At 38.4% G+C, this 23983-nt stretch overlaps 2 protein-coding genes across 4 annotated transcripts in view; one reads left to right on the top strand and one right to left on the bottom strand.

The window, feature by feature from the left end:
- Positions 1 to 587: 587 nt before the first annotated feature.
- ADAMTS18 (ADAM metallopeptidase with thrombospondin type 1 motif 18) overlaps positions 588 to 23983 on the top strand; it is a 185420-nt gene continuing 162024 nt past the window's right edge. The window contains exons 1-2 of the mRNA XM_014942567.1: positions 588 to 688; positions 1969 to 2068. The gene's annotated coding sequence lies outside the window, so the exon portion shown is untranslated. The remainder of the gene's footprint in view (positions 689 to 1968; positions 2069 to 23983) is intronic.
- On the bottom strand, positions 659 to 23983 carry LOC106888374 (hypoxanthine-guanine phosphoribosyltransferase-like). Of its 3 annotated transcripts, none has more exons than XM_014942571.1 (9): positions 23862 to 23983; positions 6449 to 6550; positions 5500 to 5683; positions 4559 to 4621; positions 4009 to 4026; positions 3706 to 3788; positions 2990 to 3036; positions 2271 to 2347; positions 659 to 1344 (listed from the first exon to the last, which is right to left on the bottom strand). In XM_014942571.1, exons 1-9 carry the CDS (start codon positions 23981 to 23983, stop codon positions 1297 to 1299), a joined length of 744 nt encoding a protein of 247 aa, XP_014798057.1. In that variant the 3' UTR covers positions 659 to 1296. The 3 variants fall into 3 exon arrangements, with proteins under 3 accessions (XP_014798057.1, XP_014798055.1, XP_014798056.1); XM_014942569.1 differs by lacking the exon at positions 23862 to 23983 and adding an exon at positions 9394 to 9572 and having other exon boundaries at positions 6449 to 6555; XM_014942570.1 differs by lacking the exons at positions 4559 to 4621; positions 23862 to 23983 and adding an exon at positions 9394 to 9572 and having other exon boundaries at positions 6449 to 6555.

The raw sequence follows: 23983 nt of genomic DNA, 5'->3' as shown, positions 1-23983 counted from the left end.
CGGGCGTCGCGGCGGGCACCTTGTCAGGGGTCAGCGGGGCGTCGGCGGCAGCTTCCCGGGGATAGTTACCCGGAGAAGGGCGGTGTTAACTGCCAGCGGCCCTCTTTTCAGCTGGGAAAAGCAGACAACCTCCGAGCTGTTCGGTACGGTGCCCCCCGAGCAGCCTCCGTGGCCCGCCCTCAGTGAGGCGAGGGCGGTGGCAGAGGGCTGGCGGCTCCGGTACGGGCCGCTCCCGTAGGTAAGGGTCCCATTCGTACAGGCACCAGCGTTCCTCCTCTCAGCCGCTTTAAGGGGCGGATTGTGTGACATTATCCCAGCCCCTGGCTCTCTGGAAAGCCGCATTGCATCCCTGGCACAGCCTGGGCACCTGCGGCCCAGTGCTCTTGGGAGATAAAGTACCTCAGAGGACCCTATTGAACACCGACGCCCAGCTCAGTACTCTTAATTAACCACGGGGAACAAAGGCCCAAGGTCTTGGAGCTTAGTTTAATCATTTAGTACAGGTAGGATGCAGTGAGGTGCCATAGTGCCTTGAACTTGGTGCAGTCTCTGGGCTGTAAAATTTAGGTTCCAGTTCTCGTTCGAGACACACAAGTAGCAGAAGTAATTTTGTGGTGTAGTGTTTTTTTTCATGCAGTCTTAACAGCTGGTCACCAGAAGTATTTGCAGCTCAAGAGGCCCCACAATGGTAAAGTTAACATGCGGTCCCTCAAAAACAAGATGCCATACCACAGGTTACTTGGAATGTATAAAAACTAATCTTAGTCTAGTTAAGTTAATATTGACTTCTTTTTTTCTCATTGCATTAAGCTAAAGAACCAAATGTGTTTTCTATGTGGTGTGTGCTTTGTACAGTTTACTTAACCTCCAGTCCTTAGAAGCTTATTCAGCCTGTTTGGTACACAAAGTACATGTCTATCTATTTACACATGCGAGCTCACATGTAAAAATCAGTGCAGTTTATATACGCATAATATGTTACTTCATGTAGTAAATTAAAATCCAAACATAATTACATACACATGTATGTGTCCTGGCTGTGTCCCCAGTGATTGCAGCAGAACATAATATCCATTTTATGGCCAGTGTTCTGTTCAGGCTTCACTGAAACTTGAACAGAACTCATTCACCTTTAAGCTGTTTTACATTATCATTATAGGAAAATATACACAGAATACTATATTTAGAAAATCTTGTCGTTTTCTGTGAAAAGAGCACAATTAGTAGATGACTACTTATTATTTATCCACACAGCTGTACACGCCACTGGACTATTGTTCCAGAAAACTGATGTGATCAGATCCTGTATTTCTCTTTGGCTTTCTCTTTCAGAATGCAGATGTGCTAAAAAAAAAAACCAAAAAAAACCAACTTCAGAGAAAACGCAAGAATGATTTTCAGTCATATTCCTAGCATTGCAAGGAAAGCACACCAGAACAGTAATCTTTGCGAGTTTGGTTGCAGGTTTACTACTTGCAGTAAGATTGAGATGTTAAGGTTGCTTCTAAGCTTATCTGTAATTTATAAAAATTCATATATTCTGAAGAGGTCGGGTTTCTTCAATTATTTTAACCTTCTTTATATTGCTTTGCAATAGCAGAGATCCAGTATGTGTCTTCAGCAGAATGGTTTTGTCTTTTTAATAAGACTTTAAAGTTAAAAACTTTTCCACTTAATGAGATTTAAGAAAGTACTTTTGAAAACTGAGGAGTGGAAAAAAAAGATCAGCTCTTTCTATCAGTTACGCTCTTTCCAAGTCTACTACTCAGTGCAGCCTAAAGGGACTCTAATGGAACAAAGGAAAATAAAGATCTTAATGGCCATGTTACACAGTGTAGGAGAAAACCTTGACATGGGGGCCACACACAGCCACCTTAAAGACTTGGCTAGAAAGAGAGCAACATAGGATTTCACCAAGACAGACAAACATCAAGTTAAAACCAAATTACAAGTTACTTCCTTTTTCAGGTGGGGCCAGCAGATTCTGTGCTGCCAACCATCCTGGAGGATCCAGAATATCATACAGCATGGCTGGGCCACGAGGCTTGTGGAGTAGATTCATAAAAAGGTAAGGGGCAAACAAGTTTTCTGCATTTACATTTATCAGATTGGCACATTAATACTGGCTTTGCCCTATTAATGGAAGTTTCTAGTCAGATTTGAAGTTTTTTTAATTGTTGAGGAGCTCCTAGTATAAGCTAATATTATTGCTGTTTACCTGTGGTGGCAGCCGTGTATGTAACATATAAGGTACACATGTATGTACTTACATTTAAATCTCTGAAGTATTCATTATAATCAAGAGCATATCCAACCACAAATTTATCTGGAATTTCAAAGCCTGTATCTGTAACAAAATACAATTCTTTTTATTCTTGGGTGGTGTGAATAGCTTTTAGGTACACAGTTTGTATTCAACACATGCTTCAGCTATTTAAGAGTAATATCTAACAAATACATCATCTTGCTTTAAAAGTACTTAGCATGCTTCTTTAAGAATCAGAACTGCAAATTGATGACAGAGGTTAGAATCTATACCATCCCCATCAGTTAATGATACAATTAAAGTGTTAGGAGAATGTATTTGTAAGAACAAAATAAGTACTTAAGAGATACTCATGGGAGAAGGAGACAAGGAGTGAGATGTTACTTGTGTAAAAGTAGATGCACTGCATTTTCAGTTTGAAAACAAGGCAAGAGTTTTAAAAAATGCCTTTCTGGGGTTAAAGCCAAACAATAGCATGTGAAGGTTTGATTCTGTCGTCTGGTAACAAATAGCCAAACCTGCACTCAGACTGACCAGGGGAAAAAAAGAAGGTGGTTGTGAGGTTTCGGTACAGGGTAGCTCATTGTCAGTTTACAATTTTTTATGTATTTTCTTCCCATTTCTCTTGGCCTTCCTGAAACTTATATGCCTGTTTTCAGACTTACTGTATGAAGTGAAATTATGAAATCATATTTTGGGCAACTATTAAAATGCAATACTTACAGTCTGGCCTGTAACTTGGACTTCGGTGTGTCCTTTTAACAAGCAGGCTGTAAGGCAGAGAAAAGTTTTTAACAATATATCTTCCTCTAAGCTTCCTACCCCTCCCCTTAAGCTTCTACAATCATGCAGTTAAATTAAAATGATGAGGTTATTGTAACAGAAAGAAGTCGTGTTCAGCCTTATAATTGAGGCAGAAGCAAAGACTCTGATCTAGGATCATTCCGAATGCCCAAATGACACTATTGTTTTATGTTTGGTTCTCTTCAATTCTGTATCCCAAATCACTATCTTTTCATGTAGCAATGTGTCAGCACAGACAGGTAAGCAAGTTCAAGTGGTATATAAAGATTTTGGCAGGGACGGAGGGAGAAGAGATCAAGCTGTGCAATGTCACAAGGATTTCTTCCACAAACTCGTATCTATTCTTGCTTTTCCTGTGCACCTCTGAAGAAACTGAGAATCTCCTGGACAATCACTAGGAGGAACGTAACTGGTACATAAAACAAAAAGTGTTTTTTCAAAGCATTGTGATTACTTGACAGAGACATGAATATTAAAAAAAATTCCTTTTAGAGATCATCTAAAAGCAGATCTAGAAGTCATCTTGCAAGTACTGACAAACTTAGATTCTGGAAATCTGTGTGACCTGAAAACATGCATTAATGACTTTGCTCCTTCCTGTTACAGTACATTAGTAAGTTGCCATATCACTATACCTCACAACTTTTACCATCTTTGGTTCATTGTCTTTCAGTTTTGAAAGTAGTGCTTTCATTGTTCTACCAGTCTCAATAATGTCCTGAAAGAGATAAAAAAAAATAAATTATCCTCTGAGTCTGGAAGAAAACACAGTTTATCAGTGGATTAATTTGAAGCATAAAATCCAGTCAGCAACTCTAACAGCACAGTAACATAATTGATTGTTGTTTTTATATGCAATTGCAATAGGTATTAACTTGCAAAACAGGGAGAAAGAAGTTAATGTTGTTCCCTCCCCTCACATTCCAATCTTTACTTACCTCTACAACTAACACATTCTGGAAAAGGTCATGTAGGGAGAGAAAGAAAAGAAAATATTTACATGGCGATACAGTGAATTATAAACTGGAAAAGTTTGCACTACAAATATCAGTTACAAGTAAGTTGCAGTTGATTTCCAAAGGAGCTTGTCACTTAACTACTTACATTATTTTAGTGCTTTCTGAAGTCTTGCTGTATTTATGGAAACATAAAACATTGAGAGAAAGCCACCTATGTCAGGTAGTATATATTATTCTGTGTATAGCAGTAGCATAGATGAACTGCGTGAGTCAGTTTAAGATGGCTTATTTCTGGGGGCTGTGGGATAAAAATGGGCAATAGGATCTCTAGAAGCATTCAGTGCTGATCACATTAAGTTTCCATTGAGATCAGTGGGAATTACTCACTGTTTCAAAGCATGGCATTTTAAAGCAGTATTAAGTGGCTGTAAATATGTGGTATCAAAATCTTACAAAGATTGGAAGTCTTCCTGGAAGACACAGGTAAGAACTGTTCTTTCTCCTGAAAAGCTGAAATGCTACTTCATACCTTCCCATTTAGTGTAGACAGTTCCTCACCAACAATACTGATTTTTTCTGTAGGTGAACCATTCTAGAAGGAAAAAGAAGGCAGGGAAGTGACATAAAACATGCTCAGAAGTGTTATCTTGTATGTGTATGAATGGTGTACTGCTCTTGCTTTTCGCCTATCAACGTGCAACTTTACATGACACTCTTTCTGTAAAACAGCTTTTAAATAGCTGAGAGCAAGAGGAGAGAGAGAAGCATCAGTGTAGACAGATGTTTGCACGGAACAAGAATATGTCCATATTCGTGGAGTAGATACCATTGCTTCCAGCTATTTTTGTTAGCACAGATTTGTTTTAGAACTCCATGAAAAATTTATAGGATATTGTAAACTGTTGCATTTAGCACAGAGTAAATTTTGATTAGTGCACAGAGCTCTAGCCTTCAAAGAGGGGAGAAGATAAAACAGAAACAAATAGCATTAAGTCATTGCTTTACAGTAGTTGGCTCAGGCAAAAGATACCTGTTCCCCAACACAAGAGATTATAAAATCAAGTCTCTCCAATATTATCTATAGGAATGAAACTAATGTAGTGAGAGACAAGCAAGTCTCTGATGCTAACCTCCTCTCCGTGCTCCCTCCCACCAGAGGGTGCCATAGTAAAGACAGAGTAGAGCCTGTGTGGAAGCTTTGGGCTGGAGAGAAGGATGTTGGACACCTGACCCTTCCTTTGACATGTTAAGTGTTCTGCTATGTGTTCATTCCAGTGAATATACGATATCTGCCTGATCTTTGGGGTAGATTGGTAAACGAGTTCCTTTTCAGTATGTAATAAATTGAGTTGCTTTGAACAGGATATATGCATAAACTCAATTTTTGTTGCCTTTTCATGTAAACTACCAGTATTCAGAATGTCAATCTATGGGAACGGTCAATTTTCCAAAGAAAACAAAATTGCTTACGCAGTAGCTTTTTATTATGACAAAATCCACAGTAATAGGCACAGATTTATCACCATTTCGATTTAGTGCTTTTATATGGTCCAGCAGATCAGCAAAGAATTTATAGCCTCCTTTAAGGACACAAAGTGCAACAATGTGATGGCTTCCCATATCTTGCATGATATCTCTAGCCAAACGTTCTGTCCTGGAAGGGGAAAACAACAACAACAACCACCAAATCCTGTAAAGTATTTTATGTATCATATTTTTCCTGGAAGGGGAAAACAACAACAACAACCAAATCCTGTAAAGTATTTTATGTATCTCATTTGTTTGTCCATATATTAAGCAATGTCCAAGTTAATGTATATTGCTGTTAGGTCTTTATAACCAGAAAATCGTGACTACAGTAAGAGATTGGAAAGTTAGTTACATATTGGCAGTTCACAAGATGATGCTTACTCCTTTTGACATAGAATCATAGAATGGTTTGAACTGGGAGGGACCTTAAAGATCATTGAGTTCCAACCCCCCTGCCCTGGGCAGGGACATCTCCCACCAGACCAGGTTGCTCCAAGCCCCATCCAGCCTGGCCTTGAACCCCTCCAGAGATGGGGCACCCACAGCTTCTCTGGGCAACCCGTGTGAGTGTCTCACCACCCTCAGACTAAAAAATTTCTTCCTAATATCTAATCTAAGTCTATCCTCCGTACTTTTGGTTTAATCCATATCTCTGAACAATGCAGAATAGGAAAGTTAAAGATATTTGAGATAACGTGGAAACTTAACTGGGGTTGTAGAGGAACCCTGTCCATAAAACTCCTCTTGTATAAACTCCAGAACAAGTGTTAGAGCTGCAGGGTTTCCATGCTTCTCATGGGCTATGCAGGGCAGGGCCTCAGGCTTTTCATTTGGAGGGAAATGCATCATTGGCATCACTATCACTACTCTTTGTTGTTTACCCTCATACCTGTCCAGGATGAGTCCATGAGGGATGAAGACTGTTTCTAAATCTTCTTCATAATGCTTAGGAATGCAAAATAGATTTTTGTTGTAGCCACTTTCTTCATCACTTATCTGCAAGTGAAAGAGAAGTAGCTCTAACAGTAAAGACGGGGCCATACAGGAAAAAAAACTTCTGTTAATTAACCTCTGTTAATATGGAGAAATACTCCTTTCCCCACCCCAACACCCCCAGTAGTGTGTCAAAATAAAAATACGTCTGAGAGTTTTTGAACTTTCTGATAGAACGTTTCACAATCTGTCTGATTATTCAGGAGCTACTATGCTTGTCTGAGATGTGAATTGCTCCTCAGCATGGTTGGGGAGAGGCCACAGTTACTTCGCACACATCAGGGCCTTCACCCTTTTGCCGTCAGGCTTTAGAATTATGGTTCTTATCTCAACATGCTGGCTCCAGGCTGTTGCACCCGGGGGTGTCTGGATGTCTAGAAATGGCATATTCTTCATTTGGGCTTTTCTTCTACCTAGTCTTTTGGTCCCAAATGACTTTGGATTCTACCACTTTTCAAGACCATAATGGAATCTTTGGTCTTTGTCCATTTATGAAATGATGGTACAAAAGCAGGCAAGAAAAATCCAATAAGGTAGAAACAATTATGAATAAGAGGGCTAATATATAAGTATTAGAAATTAGTTAAGAAAAACCTCAAATTATTGAGATTTTGTCACGTCTAATATTGTCCTGTTATTATTAAAAATACAAAACAAATTGAAAGAAACATTCAAAGCTGGCTCAAAGTTTCACTAGTGCACAATAGTTAAACTACACACCAGTTGCATTCAACAGAACTCAATTCAGTGGCTTGCTAATGGGCAGCACAGAGCTATGAATTAGGCAGCAAGAGCATAAAGCATTGCTAACAAACAAGTTAACACCTGCAACTCTTTAGGCAGATGAATTGTTTTTAATTCTTTTTTTGGCATAGGAGAGATGAGTGCTTAGGAAGAAAGGAAAAATGGACTGTAGGGAACAGAAGTCGGTTATTACTTGGGAAACTCACAGCAGCCACAAAAATGAGAGAACCAATCACTGCAGTTTATTTTAAATTGGCCACAAATAGCCTACTTCATTTAAAGATACAACTGGAGAGACAGGTGTTAACAAGAGTTTCAAAGAACAGATTATCATAGTACAAGGCAGTGCATAGAGAATCTCATCCTGGCTGAACTAACTGTATTCTGCAAGTACTCAAAATTGATAGGCCGTGATGTTCCAAGTTAGACTTACGGAATAGCCTTGCAGTTGAGCACAGTTCAGAGTGTCAGCAGTACTATTTTGCTTGGTTTAGTTTTGTGGGGTTTTTTCCCCACAGCTGAAGTCAGCAAAGTGAAAGCTTGGGTGAAGGGCTGTTTTTAAATGAAGTTTCTTTGTGCTTTATTAATCTTGGAAGAGATACTGACAGCTACACTGGTATCAGCTGTGGATGAGGCCAGACACTAGCATCTCTGAGCAGGCTTTAATGTAGTGCAGAACTGCTTCTTGTTGTTCAAGTATATTAGCCCAGTTAGCCAATTTGAAATGGGCAAATTTCTGTCTGTGTGAGGTTGTTAGTGGCAACAGAATACACATACAGGATATCTGGGAATCTGTCAACAAGAAGCAGTGGCAATAGGACATAATTAGAAGCATTGGTCAAAATTACAAGATTGTTTATTTGAGACTACTGGAACATCTAAGCATAATTTTCATTTGGGTTACAGAAAAAGCACCTTTAAGGATAGCCACAGACATGATAAAGTGACTTTTAAAAGTCACTGTAGGGTGGGTTCTCTGTTTTGTTGTGGGGTTTTGGGTTGTTTAGTTGTTTTTTTCCCCACAAGATCCCATCTCTATTGCATTCTGCATAGCTGCAGCTTAAATGCAGTGACTATGCTACCTGCAATTTGAGCAAATTTTTTCCTCATGATGCTTCTTGCCATATTTAATGGACTTCAGCCTCACAATTTGCTTTTGCAGTTATAATTTGGGCTTTCATCTGCACAGCAAGTTAAAGTTCATCCTTGTTGCCAATGAATGCAGCTTCCTGCTGCATTTGATGAGAGGCGTCACAACTGGATCAGCTCAAGTGAAGGATGAGCTTTGTTCATGTTAATGTAACTATTGAATAAAGCTAATCTTGAAGCATACAGGTGTGCATAGTGATTACTGCTTGTAGCTGCTCCAACAGTGCAGTTTAGTACCTTTTATTTGCTTAACAACTATGCTTATTGAGACTACTTTGTGCAAACAATATCTGGTACATTAATATCTTGTTTGTTGCTATGTGTGAAGCATTTTTTAAGGTCTGCTGAAGGGTTCATGAACAGAACCTTCATGATTGCATCAGTGTGAGCACCACATCACCATAGCAACATGCTGCATATACCTTACAGGCTCATAAAAGCATTTTTATTGTGGCACATGCTAAATAATACAGCAACATCTCATTATAATAAAGCAATCTACTAAACTATCACACAAAGTCATTAAATTTTTAAATCATAAGCTTATAACTTGAGGAATTAGTTGTTTAATTTAGATTCAGTCTCATCTGTTGTTCATTTACTGATGTAGGTTTCTGAGTTTAAGGGGGGAAAAACAACAAAATGAACTACGGCAATTTTGTACAATAAAGAGATCCATAAATAAGTATTGTTTCATCAGCACAAAATGAAAGAATATGAATATATTAAAGTCAAATAAATAATGTCATAAGTTTGTAAAAAATTGAGTCTATTAAGATGCCTCTGTTCTGAAAGCCAGTTTTTCTCCTGAGTAAATATAGGAAACAAGGCCTTTCATTAGTCAGTATTTCTAAAGTTCTGCTATTTTTGCTGAAGCTAACCTCTTCCCCCACACATAAAGCTCCCTTCAATCAAATAACCAAATATGAGTGCATTCTGCTTTCTTACCTGCAGTCCACGAGCCATAATCTTACTTTGAACTATGCTATCGGAGAATGAGTTGGTATTATTACTGCAGTTTGTCTTGCTCTATTTTCATCTTGCAGTCAGATCATGACCTGCTTCTAAAAGGTCAAAACTGCCATCCTTCCTACAGGAAGCATTATTTCCTTCTGCTAATGCACTGACATCACAATCCCAGGTTCTTACTTAATCAGATTAACCAGAAATAAAATAGGCATGAGCCCTGCTGCAACCAATCAGAGAAAAGATATGGGGAACGAGGGAGATGCAAAAAGGAAACTCCTGAATCAAATTAGTGGGAAAGGACTAGATAGTAAGGTATTGGTTTTTTAATTGGAAACACAAATGAGATATTTTGTGGTAGCATGTGGTAATTCAGTGGTACAGGTGTAGTAGGTAATTTTATACACCAGTTTCTTATATGTTATTTGCACATCCATTGTTGTGATAAAGTCCACATCTTTTTAAAATTTGTGTGCTAACTTGCTGTCAAAAAATCAGTATTTCAATAAACAAAGCCATAATTTTAAAGATGACTTGAAGCAGAGGTCTGCAGCTGTTAAGACAAGAGCGACCCTGTCTGACATTCTTCCAGCTCATCCTTTCATAAAACGAGGGGGTGATAGTTCCAGTAGCATTTAAAATCAAATCGTGCTTACATTCACTGTAATCTGATTATTTTAGTGTACCAAACTGTGCTATTATCTGGGATTAACATGGAAGTCTGAGATTTCTAAAAATTAATCCTACTAACAAAATAAGCTAAAGCCAGCTTGCATACAGCATGTTACAGAATGTTCTTACCAGATTGGGTACATTTTATTAATTCAACTAGTTTAGCGTTTTCTTGGGGAGAAGGCACATTAATGAAAGAAGATTTTTAACATTTCTTTGTAGTTTTACAGATGTTCTTTAGATCATGGCTGATAACGCTTGGGATATCGCAGAAGTGCTCTTCCATGTGGATTAGTGGGCATATCCACAACTTTCAGTGATGTGTTAAATAGTAGTACTATTTGGGTACTGTTAGTGCCTTGAGGCTACTTGGCTCTTATTTTATGCAGTTAGCAATACCTTCATTCTATTAATTCTCTATCATATTCCCTACCTGACATATGTGAGCTCCCTATTTTGTGAAAAGCCTTGCTTTTCTGATTCCTAGTGTAAAGTACTCCTTTCTAGCTGGTAGTAAGTTGTGTTCAAAAACCTGGAGTATTTTTCTCAACAAAATCCTCCTTTGAAAGGAAGCATTAATGATAAACAGTGATGGCTGTTGTTTCAGCAGAGAGATTCTCTCTTCTGTATTCTCAGGTGCCAAAAGGAAGGTGAACAGCAGCACTGCTGAGGAACTCATTCATGCAAACATACATTGCCTTTATAAGTGCTTGGGGAGAAGAGCAAGAGAAAGAAAAGGGGGGGACTTACAGACTAGTTTGGTTTTTTCCCTCTCCTGAGCTTTTCAACCCAGTGTAATTTAGCTGCCCTGAAAGGAGGGTGCTGCTCTAGAGAGCCCTGAGAGGATGATGCCATGATAGAATACTAAGTGCTACAATATTACTCATACTGATTGCCCCTGTATCACACCTACAGCTTTATATGACTAGTTCTAGGTTTTAAATAATTTTTTTCTAATTATTTACAGAAAGAAGAGACAAATCCAGGTTTCATATTTGTTTGTTGATTCTCATGTTGTTTTCCACATTATAAGATAATTCAGTGTAGTATTGCTAAAATCAACAGTATGGGTAAGATGACTTGTTTTAATCCTCCTTCTAATGAAGGGACTAATTATTGGCACACTCTCAGTTTACAATTTCCAGCAGTTGAACGGAGCACAGTTACTGAAATTACAGTGAAGAAATAAATATTGTGTGCATATCTGATATGATCTGTAGCACCCAACTTAGATCTGCCCTTTTTTTAAAATGCTCTGTTCTTCTCTATCTTATTTAATTTTTTGTGTGCTTCATCACAAAGGGAAACCTTGACTGCAGATCACCCATACCAGGCAGCCTTCTCTCTGAACAGGCCACCTCAAAATATTCTCAAGCATTAGATGTATGCTTCAGTTCTGTCTATTAGGAGACCACATCTGTTGTGTAAATTACTTTTATAAATCCCTGAAGTCTTTGCTTGGGGCAAGTTTGATTCCACATTCACATTTTTATAAATTATACACTGGACCTTGCAAGTCTTTGTCCTTTAGACACCATACTGTTTGATCTGCTTTGAACTGGGCCCAGTTCTAAAGTCTTGTTTAATTTTGTTTCAGAAAAAGGTTGCAGAAAATCCCTCCCACTGACTTTATTTCTGAGTTTTTGCTGCATTGCGAGTATTGTCTGAGCTACAAATGAGCAGTGGCTTTTTGACTAGAGTCCATGTTTAGAAAGAGCAGAAAAATATCATTCATAAAGCTGCCTGCATATATATGTGCATATATTATATAGCTATATGAATATTAATTTTATTAACAAGTACTGATTTCTCTGTAGAGAAACTGACAACAAAAGAGACTGTTGTGACATTGCTTTGTGATGAGGGCATCTGTTCAGCTGGAATGAGATTCCTCTAATTGAACTGGGAAGATAGGTATATTCTACTAAAATCCCCATAGATGGAAAATGTCAGACAGGCTACCATTTGGCCTTCAAAATTTTATTAAAAGATTAATGAAAAATAATCAGGTCAACAGCCCATGTGGGGAAAAATGTGAGGTTTGGAAATCTGGAAGACTTGAAGTAGAAAAGTTCAGTGTTGGGTAAAACATATACTTTCATTAAACTTTAAGCTGGTTCAAGAAACCTCTGCTTACTCTATCTGAAACTCAGAAAACTATTTTCCAGATCATATTTGTTTGAATGAATTTTAGGATTCTCAGTAAGTTCCATAGAACCATAATAGAAACCAAATACCACTATCCCCTGACAAGTACTTGAAAATCCAGTGTGTTAGGGGTCTCAATTAGTAGTGGGCTGAGTGTTGCATTATGAAAGTTACTGCTACAATGAATATTTTTAGTGTCACATTCTGAAGAAAGAAAAATTCACAGGTGAAAGGTTCATGCTGAGGCAACCCTTTGTCATTGCTGAGTAATGAAAATAGAATGTAGCCAATTGGCTTCCTCAGATGGTTTCTCAGTTGTAAATTATGTGATCATACTCCCATAGGAAATAACAAAAAAGTTTAAGTGTGTATGTATTTGTTCCATTTAGGAGCCCCAAGTGTATCTTTTTTAAGTTAAATGTTTTGAGGAAGCCAGTGCACGAAGCAAGTCGGGTGTCAATCTGTTGCCCTCCTCTAAATAACAGGATATTGGAAGAGCCACTAAGTGTAGCCCCTACAAACAGCCTGGAGATTAGTTAGATCAGCACTGATAGCTTAGTCAGCAGCCAGTCAATAGGGAACAACACTGCTCTTATCTTTGTATCTATTCCCTGAGCTATGGAATCAATAATTAGTTTTTTCAGGACACGATTTTGCTGTTTACATACCTGTTTACATACCTAAGTTTGTTAAACAGTTTTACACTGTGTTACAGTTCGAAGTAACTGGTCTTGAGACTCCTGCAATAATTTTAAAGCTCCTCAAGAAACATTGTATAGGCACTAATTAAGTCCTGTCAGGCATTTCCTTTAATTATTTTAAGTTAGAAAGCAAATACATTATATTGGATGTATTGTACAACTGTTCTCTTAAATTACTAAAACCTTTCAAATAAAGCATCAGAGAAAGGTGTCCACTAGAGGGAAGCCTCTACCATGGAAGACAATACTTCCAAAGAGGAAGAAAAATCTACATTTCATGAAGGAAGCTTTCTAGACTAAGAAACTCTGTGTTCAATTAATAAGTATAGCGATATCTCACTGAAATGCAAATACAATCAGGCAATTTAAAGCAGCCATCTTAAATATTTAGACCAATTCTGAACTTTTAAACTGTGGATTACGGGAAGACTGCTCTGATTTGCACCACTGAAGACTTGACCCGTGGGCTCCATGTTCCAAGTGACTGATAAAGCCTTAAACTAAAGCTGAGCACTTGCATTCAGTGCCTGGCCTGCTATTAGGAAACCTGATTAATACACTTTGGAATGGCTTGACTTCAGTAATTTGGAGCCCGTCCTAAACTTGGGGGTTTTTGGCACTTTAAGGTCTTAGATAAGACTAGCTGCTTAATTGGCTCAATAAAAAGCTGTTTGGAAAAACCACACTGCACATCCCGTGGTAAACAGTGCATGTTTACAATTACAAACAATTTTGCAATTTTAAGTCTATCATTTCTACTGTATCTACATACCTATGTGCCTATCCTGTAGATTATATAGCTCTTTTACATAGAAAATTTCTTGAGTATGAATCTTATTGACTATTTTCTGGCTGGTCTGAATATGAGATTTTACTGAAGCAGAAAAGTGATCTAAGTCTTGACCAATATTGGATATTTGTAAATGTTGTGCTTGAAAAGGTCTTGAGCTTTTACAACTCCTCCAGCATCTGGGAAACAGACTGATTGATGGAAAAACAGGAAGGAAACATCCCTGTAAAAGGCAACTCAGATTTAACTTTGAATAGTTCTTGAAAATAGATTTGAAAAGACACCAGTTCTTAAATAGACTAATGACAAATTCTGCAGTCTCAGACATTCTGATTGTGGACCTGGAGGAAATGCACAATATTTAACAGTCTTTCTGGCTGTAACATAAATGGTGGAGTGAGTGTGTAAAGGAAACTTTTACATACCTTTTTCTACATTTGTTTTGTAGATAGGAAAATTGTTTCAGTTTCCTGGACTGTCTATATTAGAAAGTCATTTTGAGAGAGGATCTGGGTAGGGCTGGGGCAGCAGGGCAGAGAGATGAGGAACCAGGACTTCTGGATTTTATTCACGGCTCTGACACACAGTTTGTTTGTTGTACGACCGTGGCCAATTTATTTTCCTGACTGCTCCTGTTGTACCTTTGACCTTCCAATGTGCCTGCTTTTCCCCCCGTTGCCTCCTGTAATCAGCTGACCTTAGTTTTCTGAGACTTCTCTCCCAAGGCCTCTGCAGGTCATTGTTATTTTTGGGAAGGTGCCATTTAAGGAACGCTGTTGCTGTCATTAGCTAGTGGTCAAATTAATGATTTGAAAAAAGACTGTGGTCTATTTACTTGAATGTTAAAATACAGTTGTTAAAGTTTAATATGTCAGCGAGCAAACATGAGTTGCTCCATAACTGCCACAGTGTCCAGTGTGTCTGATCAAGTTCCCCCCACCCCCCTGCAGCTGGATGAATTGTTTTACCTTGGGAGCAATGGGTGGTCCAGGAAGTGCTCAGCTCTGCTCTTGGGGAGCTGGACTCATCTTCACTACAGAGATGTTTAATAAAAATATTTGTTGAACAATGGCTTTATCTGAGTGTGTGATCACAGCTGTTTTATTTTAGCAATGTAACAGCAATAACAATTAAATCCATATTCTTCCTTGGATATTTATTTTCCTGAATTCATTCTTAGTGCAGTGAAAGAATTTGGTGTGAATTGCCGAGTTAAAATAGAACTGCATGTAGTGGATTTCAGATTACTTGTATTACCTTTGTATGATTTTTCTATTACTTGAGACCTTAAAACATAGTATAAAAATACATACCACAGAGAGGCCACATTTTAAAATAGTCTAGATTTCTTCCTTCTAGTTTTTTCTAATCACTGTTTTTAATTGTTAACAAAGTTCTGTTCAGCAAAGCCATGTTTGACTATTAGAAAAGCTAAGTGCCATCTTCCCATAACAGCATGTAAGGAAAATGTGGACTATGCATTTTGGTAAAATAAAAAGAATGCTCTCTTAAAATACCATGCAATTACAGCATTCAAATAAAGATAGTTCATCTCTAAATCTCAGTTTTATAAAACCAGCTATTTCAGTGTTGCCAATGCCTTTTGTTGAGATGTTGAATAACAAAGATGACACTTTTCTATGAGCTTGCTTAGAAAGATTTTACTGCTGCTACTTGTGTTTACTCATAGGCAATTCCAGTGGTTGGCAGCTTGCAGTGAAAACCACCGCTAGTGTGCGTGAGCTGTGCAGGGCTTGCCCACAATCTGAAAAGGAAGTTCAGTGTTGGTCAGTACAGTTTCATAAAACAATGGAGGGAACAAAGAGAAAGCTTCTGTTAGTGATTCTCTGGTTTTCAATTCCTTCCTCAGGTTTCTATCAAAGTCCTGCAGTTACTGCCTGTTGAATCTGAGGGCATAGATGACTCTACCATATCCCTGGGGAGGTTGTTCCAGTGAATGATTGTTCTCCCTTTAAAAATATTCTCTCTTATATCAATATGAAACATCTCCAGGTGCCCCTTGTATCCATTGCCTGATGTGGCACCTTGTGAAGATGAAGCCTCTGTCCTCTTTGTAGCAGCCCGTTAAGTACAGGAATACTGTGATCAGGTTCTCCCTGAGCCTTCTTTTCTCCAGGAAGAAAAGACTTTAACTCCTTAAGTCTGTCCTCACAGGGCAAGTTCTCCAGCACTTTGATCATCTTCGTAGCCCTCCTTTGCCCCTCTCCAGTATGTTATAATGTGTCTTTTTCATATTGCTGAAAACTTTGTCTTTTTCCACTTCCAGCACTTGGGTTTTCTGCCTTCCCTCTCCTTGCAAGTTCCCTCATATTCTAGTAATGAGAGAAGAACTCATCTTAATATCCTGTCACCTTATCCCCTGAACTCATTTCCACCTGATTCTTGCATCTCACAAGTAGTATTGCAGCTTTTCCATTGTAAAAGCATAATCTCATTCTCTTCATCAGCTACGTTGTTTCAGTTCTCCCATCACATGTCACCTCTAATTTCTCCCCATTCACTGAGTTATCTTCATGGGAAACGTTATGGCTCTCATTTCTTAATTCTGCACTCATGGCAGCTTTTGACCTGGTTAATGTCTTCCTCCATGAACGCTTGTCCTTGTTTTGCTTTTGATTTCATTATCTCTTTCCACTCAACAATTTCCGATCTCTTCTAACATATTTTATTTTCTCTCACATTTTCTTTTATGAGGGAAAGCTATAACACAAAAATAAGCAACATCTACTTTCAACACAATTCACTTTTATCCCCACTAGAGATAATAAAAAGTCCTTCCTTAATTGAAATGAATGGATTATGTCCTCAATGCACATCAGGCTATGTTTATATAATTTGATATATTACTTTTTTTTTTTTTTTATTTGGTGCTGTGATGGATGATGTGAATTACTGTATTATTGTAATTATTGTATTCAGCTGTTTTTTACTAGAGTTCTCTGTAGCCAAAACCTATAGAGATTCAGAGTAGTTCAACACATTTCTATCCTGCACATATACCCTAGTTCAGGTAATGCTTTTTCTTTATTCTTATACAACATATAACCCACACTGGCAGATTTTATATATATATTTTTAGATATATTTTGCCAGCCTAAAAACTAAACAGGGCTGGTTCATGGCACTTGACAGCTGTTACTGAAACAAGATAGGAAGTCGGAAAGATGTTACGCTGGAGGCTTCTTATGTTTAGATTTGGATTGCTCTCAAGTAAACCCTTTAGTATCAATAAAATAATTTAGATTTATTATGAAACCTCCTTAGGCAAATTTTTTTAAAAGCAGTAATTCTGAAAAGGGGTAAGTTGTCAGCACTGGTATTTCTGAAACTGATTTATTTGCCCTTTCAAAAATCTTTTGCTAGTGTTTAGAAAGGGTGCAAGAAAACAATCATTATTGTAACAAGTGTCTTCAGCTCTGCTTTCCTTCCGAAATTGTCATTCTAACCTAGTGGAAGGCCAGGTCTTGTTTATGTAAACTATATAAAGTGTTACATGTTAAATCTCCTGTCATACTATGTCACATATGAAATACTGACTTTTTTCTATGCAAAATGATACTTTTTCATAGGACCAAATCTGGAATATTTGCTAGAAGCCATCTCACTGAAATCAGATACAGGTTTTTAAGGGATTTAAGCAAGTTAGATATACAACTCTCAGCATTTCTGAAGATACTAGCTTTCCACTGACAACCAGCTTCTATTCCCAATTCACTATGCCTCAGGTTTCAGGCCTAGATATTTGAATTACTTGTGTCTCACCTTTACTCTGGCCAGAAGTTGGAAAATGAGTTTTGTGACTACACAGAAATTAGTAGGATATGTAAAAGATTTTTAGTGAAACACATTGTTTCACAGTTCCCTTGTGCTATTACAATGGCTTTGATCTGTGAGAAAAGTAATAAACGCAGTATCTGAATTGTTGAAAATGTATGCAGGTCTACTGGAGTTAATTTACATCTACTTTAAGATGTGTGTTCACTGATAGTTAAACCTATGCCATTGTCTGTTTAAAGAGTGGAATTAATATTATCTAAATTTTAACCCTCAAATAATACTAATTTAAAATGTAATGGCTAAGGCTTGTGCTTGTTTATATCTAATTGTTTTGCTTGAAAGAGATTGATAAAAATCCATTTTTTTTTTCATTTAAACACAGTCTTGTTTCATCTAAAACTGTTTATCCAGTTTTCATACTGCTGGACTGGCACTGCTCTTAGATGCCCCAAACTCAGTGAAATTAATTTCCTATTAATTTTCATAATGACAGTGAGTGAGTTATTCAATAAGAACAAATTAGGTTTGTTTTCAACTCTCCTAGAAGCACCTTGGCTCACAGCAGAAAGCTTGTATGTCATCAAAAGGATCTGCCAGGCCTATTAATAACGAAGAGCCACATGAGTTTTTATGCCACAGTGGACATAGCGACTGGTTTTTGCTCTGTTCAGCCATTCACAAGAGTATGTCATAATGAAGCTGAAAACCATAGCTGAATATTAATGAAGACAATCCTTAACTAGTCTTTTCCACGTTTCATTTGAGTCTATGCCAAAACTGACATAAAACTATTAACCAAGAGGGGGCCGTTTTATGTAACATTGTGTGATGCCCTCACCTGACTTGGCAAATTACTTTGCTTTTCACTTTGTTGCTGTTAATGTGCATTTCAGAATGTGCCATCCAGCACTGAATGAAAAAACAAAGATGACTTTGTAGAAGACATGATGCAGTGCGTAATCAAGAGAAACCAACATGTAAAACTGTGGGCTCAGATGCTGGCTGAAGATCACTCAGTCTAGCCACAAATCTAAAAATGCACCACTGCATGGTAAAGCTGGAAAATCTCTAACATCTTGGCTTTTGCTAACAGAAAAGAAGAAAGTTAAACTCATGGAAGACAGCTGTGATAATTTTGGTCGTTTCCAGACACGTTAAATTTTCATTAGAGCAATTATTCTTTTAAGTATCTTCTTAAACAGCTTCCATTTTAAAACATCGTCCACCATGACTGGCTTTTCAAAAGTTCATTTTAATCAGCAGGGGTCCAATTTGGTAAAGCACAAAAATCTGCATTAAGGACTATCCCTATTGAAGGCAATAGCTAAAACCATTCTTAACTTCAGGCATGTACTAGGGCTTCAGTCTGGCTTCAGTCATGGAACCAAAGAAGTTAGAATGATTCAGGCATAGAGTAAACTGGAGCTGAAAAAGCTCGTATGCAGCGTTGCAGCCTCTCATCTTTTAGGAGAATGTCTGTGACAGCTGCATTGTGGGGTTGCAGGAGGGTGGGTTGTCCAGGTGTCACAGGTAGAAACTGAGACATAAAGAACTTTACAGTTTCAATTCAAAAATTCCACAAAGACGCTGTCAGTAAGAGGCTGTAATAGCAAAGTTTTTGTATGGATAGTACGGTGCATATAGTGAGTCTACCCAGGAAAAACAAGACAAGCTATTAAAAGAAAAATAAGTTTTGGACAGCTAGAGGGTATAAAGTACTCTCACACAGCTGTGTCAGTGGGCTCAAAGCAAAGGCTTCTGCATTGAGTTAAAACACACAGTATGTTATTATGCTTAAGTGTATTTTTTTAAAAATCCATCATCTCAAGCTGTGTTTTCTATGTGGAAGCTAGAAAAAGTTGAGGAATAGGCTGCCAAGGAGCAGTGAGGGACAACTGCTGCCTAAAGGACAAGGAGCCAAGCATGGTAATATGGGAGGCAGGGCAGGAGCCTCACCAGCCAGGGCTTAGTCCTACCAGACCTGACTGAGGTGAAGAAGACAGGGGATGGGACTTGGTCAACCAGGAGTCCAGATCACCAGAAGAGGTTGTGGTGATGCAGCAGGTCCAAGTTCAAGCTGGGAAGTCAGTCCACAGGTCAGGTCCAGGGGTCACCAGGGAAGCCCATAGCAACGAAACAGATCCAGCTGAGGTGGAGAAAGGTACAGATATGGTATAGCTCTGACAAGATCTGAAAGCCCAGTCCTGAGCATAAATGGAGCCTCTGGGCCCATGGCCAGACGGTGTTGCTGGAGGCCCCAGGTGAGATTGGCCATGGCCAGTAAGGCCTATTGGTGCACACAGGGCCCTGACACAGGCCACATGTCTGGGGGACATGAACTGCAGGAGATTTTCTCTTTAAAGAAGCCCAGAAAAATCATGCTTAGTCTTAACCAGAAGAGAAAATCACAAATAAGGCCCATCTTTGATATTTTTTTGAGTAATACCTGTGCATGTTCGAAATAGTTATCTGAAAAACTAGAATAGAAGAACAAAAATTTTATTTACTCTAGCAAGAGAGTTATGAGATCACACAAAATCTTTTCAAACCATAGAGGAAATAGTCATTTCCAAAAACTCACATATGACATTAACCATTCAAGTTTACCACTGAAGCTTTCAATTGGTTAACAAGGATCTAATTTGTTTCCATCAAATGCTTCCACAGCTTTGGATCTTTGGAGGAAGTGAGAAGACAAATGGCATGCTGTAGAACAGGGCAACTGGTTTGGATCCTTGTCCCCAGATATGCTGAAAGAGTACTAGAGCAATTACTCTTACTGTAGACATGTTCAGACAGCTCATCATCATAAAGTTAACAGAAAGCATATATATCTCTCAATTATCTAGTGAACTGCATACCTCCCAAGCATTGTCAGAGATGTCGTTTATATTCCTATCCCATTTATTTTATCTTTTATCATTATTCAGACAGAATTTGAAAAAGACCAACTCAATCTTTCATTAACGTAGGTTTTTCCCTGCTTTAGACTGTGAACTTGAGATATGACAGTCTTTTATATGAATTTTTGCATCCTGCATGTGCATACAACCTTTGAGAAGAATTTGGAGGGGAATTACAAAAAATCTTTTTCCATCTGTTGTATTGCCAGCCCAGAGACACATCCATATAGGAAAAATGTTTAATTAAGAAATCATTTCAGCTGGGGGCTGGGAGGTAGACAGGTTTCCAGTGGCTCCTGTGACTTATCAGAACAGTGCAAACTTCAAAATTGAAATAGTCCTATAAGAGAAGCTTTGCATAGCACCTTCTCAGGAATGTGAGATAATATATGCAAAAGAGAATTTCAAAACTGTTATCAAAGGAACAGGAATAAAGATGAATATCCAACAAATAATATACATCATGACCAATTTTTCTATCAGTTCTAAATGTAACTTGTTACATTGAATGACATTCATTTTTTATTCCCTTTCCATGGTTTTCTTCAGTGCTGACTTGAAGATAATAAAAGGGGTTTTTTTCTTTTTGAATCATATGACTGGTTCCCAGGTTTTGTGTGTAGTTATTAATTTTTGTGTTTTATTGAACATCTCTGGATAAACTGCCTTATTGCTGTCCAAAGAGAAGACTCTGAGTGCTGCAGATTTTCTGCCAAGTCTGTACTGTAATACAGGGACTGACTTGATCCCTCTTAGTCATAGTTAGTGATAACTTTGGGCTACATTCTAATATCCTTATTTAACTGACACTGCAGACAGCTACAGTTTTCTTAATATGTCTACTCACTGAATAAGGAGTTTGCCTGTGTAACAAAGTGTGTACGTGGACTCAGTATTTGGTCTTACAGATTGAAAATCCTGAGAAACAATCTATGACTGTGCTATTGAGATGTTACTGTATTAGGCTAGATATGTGCCAAAGGCAGATCGGGTTCTTCTCTTGTTCCAAAAGCAGAAGGAAGCAAATATTTTTCGATCAACTTTTGAACGTTTGCTTTTCCCTATGGGCCCAGCTAGCTCAGCTTTTCAGCATACAGTGAAATTTCTATTTCTTTCCCAGTTTGTTCTGTTCCTTCTCTGTAGACCTAGACTGCTCCCTCTGCATTGCTCAGGGTGCAAACACATAGAACCAACTTTGTATTGCCAGGCAGGAAGTCAATGTCTTATTTTCTTTCCTCTTATACTGCTTCAGAAAGGCCAGCAACAAGCTGCCACAAAGAAATCAAACGAGTAATTGCCATCTTACTAATACCCAGTATGAATAGAAGAGAGAGTAGCTAAATCTAGGGAGATTAGGCTGATGGCTTTGGGGTCAACTGATGCAAGACTGACAATTTGAAAGTTATCTTCTCATGCACTGTGGAAGTTGGGCCTAATAATTCAAGGTTAAGTTCTTAAAGGTATGTGTGTGTGCCAGGCTCTCTGATTTCCTGTAACTACCTCTGAAAATTTTGTCTTGATTCGGTTTATGGGAGGCCTCTTTTCCGTCCTCTCGGATGATGGTGAGCTTCTCAGGGTGGGGTCTGTCTTTGGCTGGTGAGTAGGTGATCTTAATGTAAGGTGATCTTATGTCGTAATGCAAACAACTAATGGTAAAAGTGCATTGGATACAACTCAAAAGCAAGAAACTAGTTCTTGAAGTATCTGGAAAAAGTATGGAAGCTCCTTTGTGCATATACTAATTTGTTCTTGTTTGCAATGCTTAGAGAAAAAGAAAATTAAGGAATAGAAATTAAGCAGTATTTTATAGTGGTATTACTGTGAATGCGGTTAATTAGCACAGGGAAAAAATGATCCTAAAATACTGTTGGAAATGAAGTCTGGTTAAATACATGATAATGCTTTTGCTGGCTGTGTGACAAGCCCCAGTACAAGATGTCTAGTCTGTAGATTCCACCACTGAGTAACTCATTGCCATAATTCCCGTAAAACAATACAATTTTATCATTCTTCCAATAAAATTAACTGCAAACTGGGCTTGCAGTGCAGCGTTTATGCTGGCCTCTATGCCCCAAAGGTCATTGTATTGTCTGCATAAAATGTTCGAGTCATATTTGAAAGAAGAGTAATGGGATAAAAATGTCTTCGTTGGAAGTGTTTGCTTCCCTGGAGTGTAGGAGCTCTCGAGTACTTAACCATAGTTCTGTAGCAGATGGTGAGCAGCCAAGCCACTATAATGGGATGAGAATCTCTAATGTCAACGTTGGCTTCAGGGTTGAAAAACATGCAGTTCTTTATAGAGCGAGGTCTTACTTTCATCTGCAGTGTAACAATAAGTATTCGGCTGCATTTTAACTAAATGGTTTTATTTCCTACAGCAAATAAAGTGTCTATGTTAGGATAATAAGAACTACCATCATTTGCATAAAAATCTTGTTCTGCTGTAATCAGTGGCAAGACTACTTGATTTCAGTGGAATCAAGGCTTCGCCAGTCTATTTAAATGTCAAATCACAATAGCAGGCATTTGTGCTTTGAGCAGTATCAATAGCATTCTGGATATTCAGTATATTAACGCTGACAGCATCAAAATCAGTTGTCATTGTGAGTGACAGTATATCAACATCCACTATATGGTTATCCTTGTGCCTAATGACTCAGTTTAAAAGTTGATCATAGCAGTTCTATGAGACAAATCATTCTCAAGGCTGAATCTATGCAGACAGCATGGGAGCAGAATGCTTTTTTCCCTAGAATAAACAATGCTAAAGGAGACAAGCTTGTACTGAATCTTCATTCTGCCATTTAGAGAAGAAACACAAAGTGGAATTCATGCAAAAATATCACAGAAGTGGAGGCAGACTCAACTGCAGGCTGGTCTTGCTCCTGCCGACCCAAACAGGGAGCAGTGCAGTCCCTTTGATGTGGAGGTCACTCTCAGCTCTGCTGAGTCTGCTGAGAGCAGAGCGTCCGCTGTCCTCTCTAGCAACGCGGCACCCGAGGACTCTGGCTGTGAGAACGGTGTGCATTGTGTAGAAGTGTTTTCTGAACACTTCAGTGCTGCAGGTAACAGAATTTACCTGCTCTCCAGCTTAGACAGGGCAGGTGGTATGTGTAACTCTGTCCTCCCACTGGGAAAGTATTCTGTCATGAATGACTACTATTTTGCTCTTTGTCTATCAGCTGGAGTTACTGTTTTCAGACTATGATAAAATGCTTTATTTCAGTTTTGCCACAGAAATACCTGCATTCCCACATCCTGTCACACATGCACAAGCACACAGATGCTTTCACTGCTGCCTTTTTAGTTTAGGTCAGGGAACGAAGCATTCTAACATCAATATCCTCATAATAACCAAAACTTTACTCTCAGTAATAAGAAGATAATTCTCTCTGTGCGAAGTTTTTTTGTGTGTTAACCAGCAAAATCATATCTTACCTCAGTTTCTGAAGTGATGGGAGAAGGAATAATGCTTGCTGGATGAAATCTGACCTGATTTCCCTCTGAACCAGCTGGGAGTCACAGGACTGGAATGACTGGGTCGGGAGAGCAGCAACCAT

This window comes from Calidris pugnax, unplaced genomic scaffold, assembly GCF_001431845.1.
Source record: "Calidris pugnax isolate Ruff unplaced genomic scaffold, ASM143184v1 scaffold28, whole genome shotgun sequence".
NCBI classification, from domain to species: Eukaryota; Metazoa; Chordata; class Aves; order Charadriiformes; family Scolopacidae; genus Calidris; species Calidris pugnax.
Note: the sequence above shows the minus strand (reverse complement) of the source record. Positions and strands in the feature narration are given on the sequence as shown.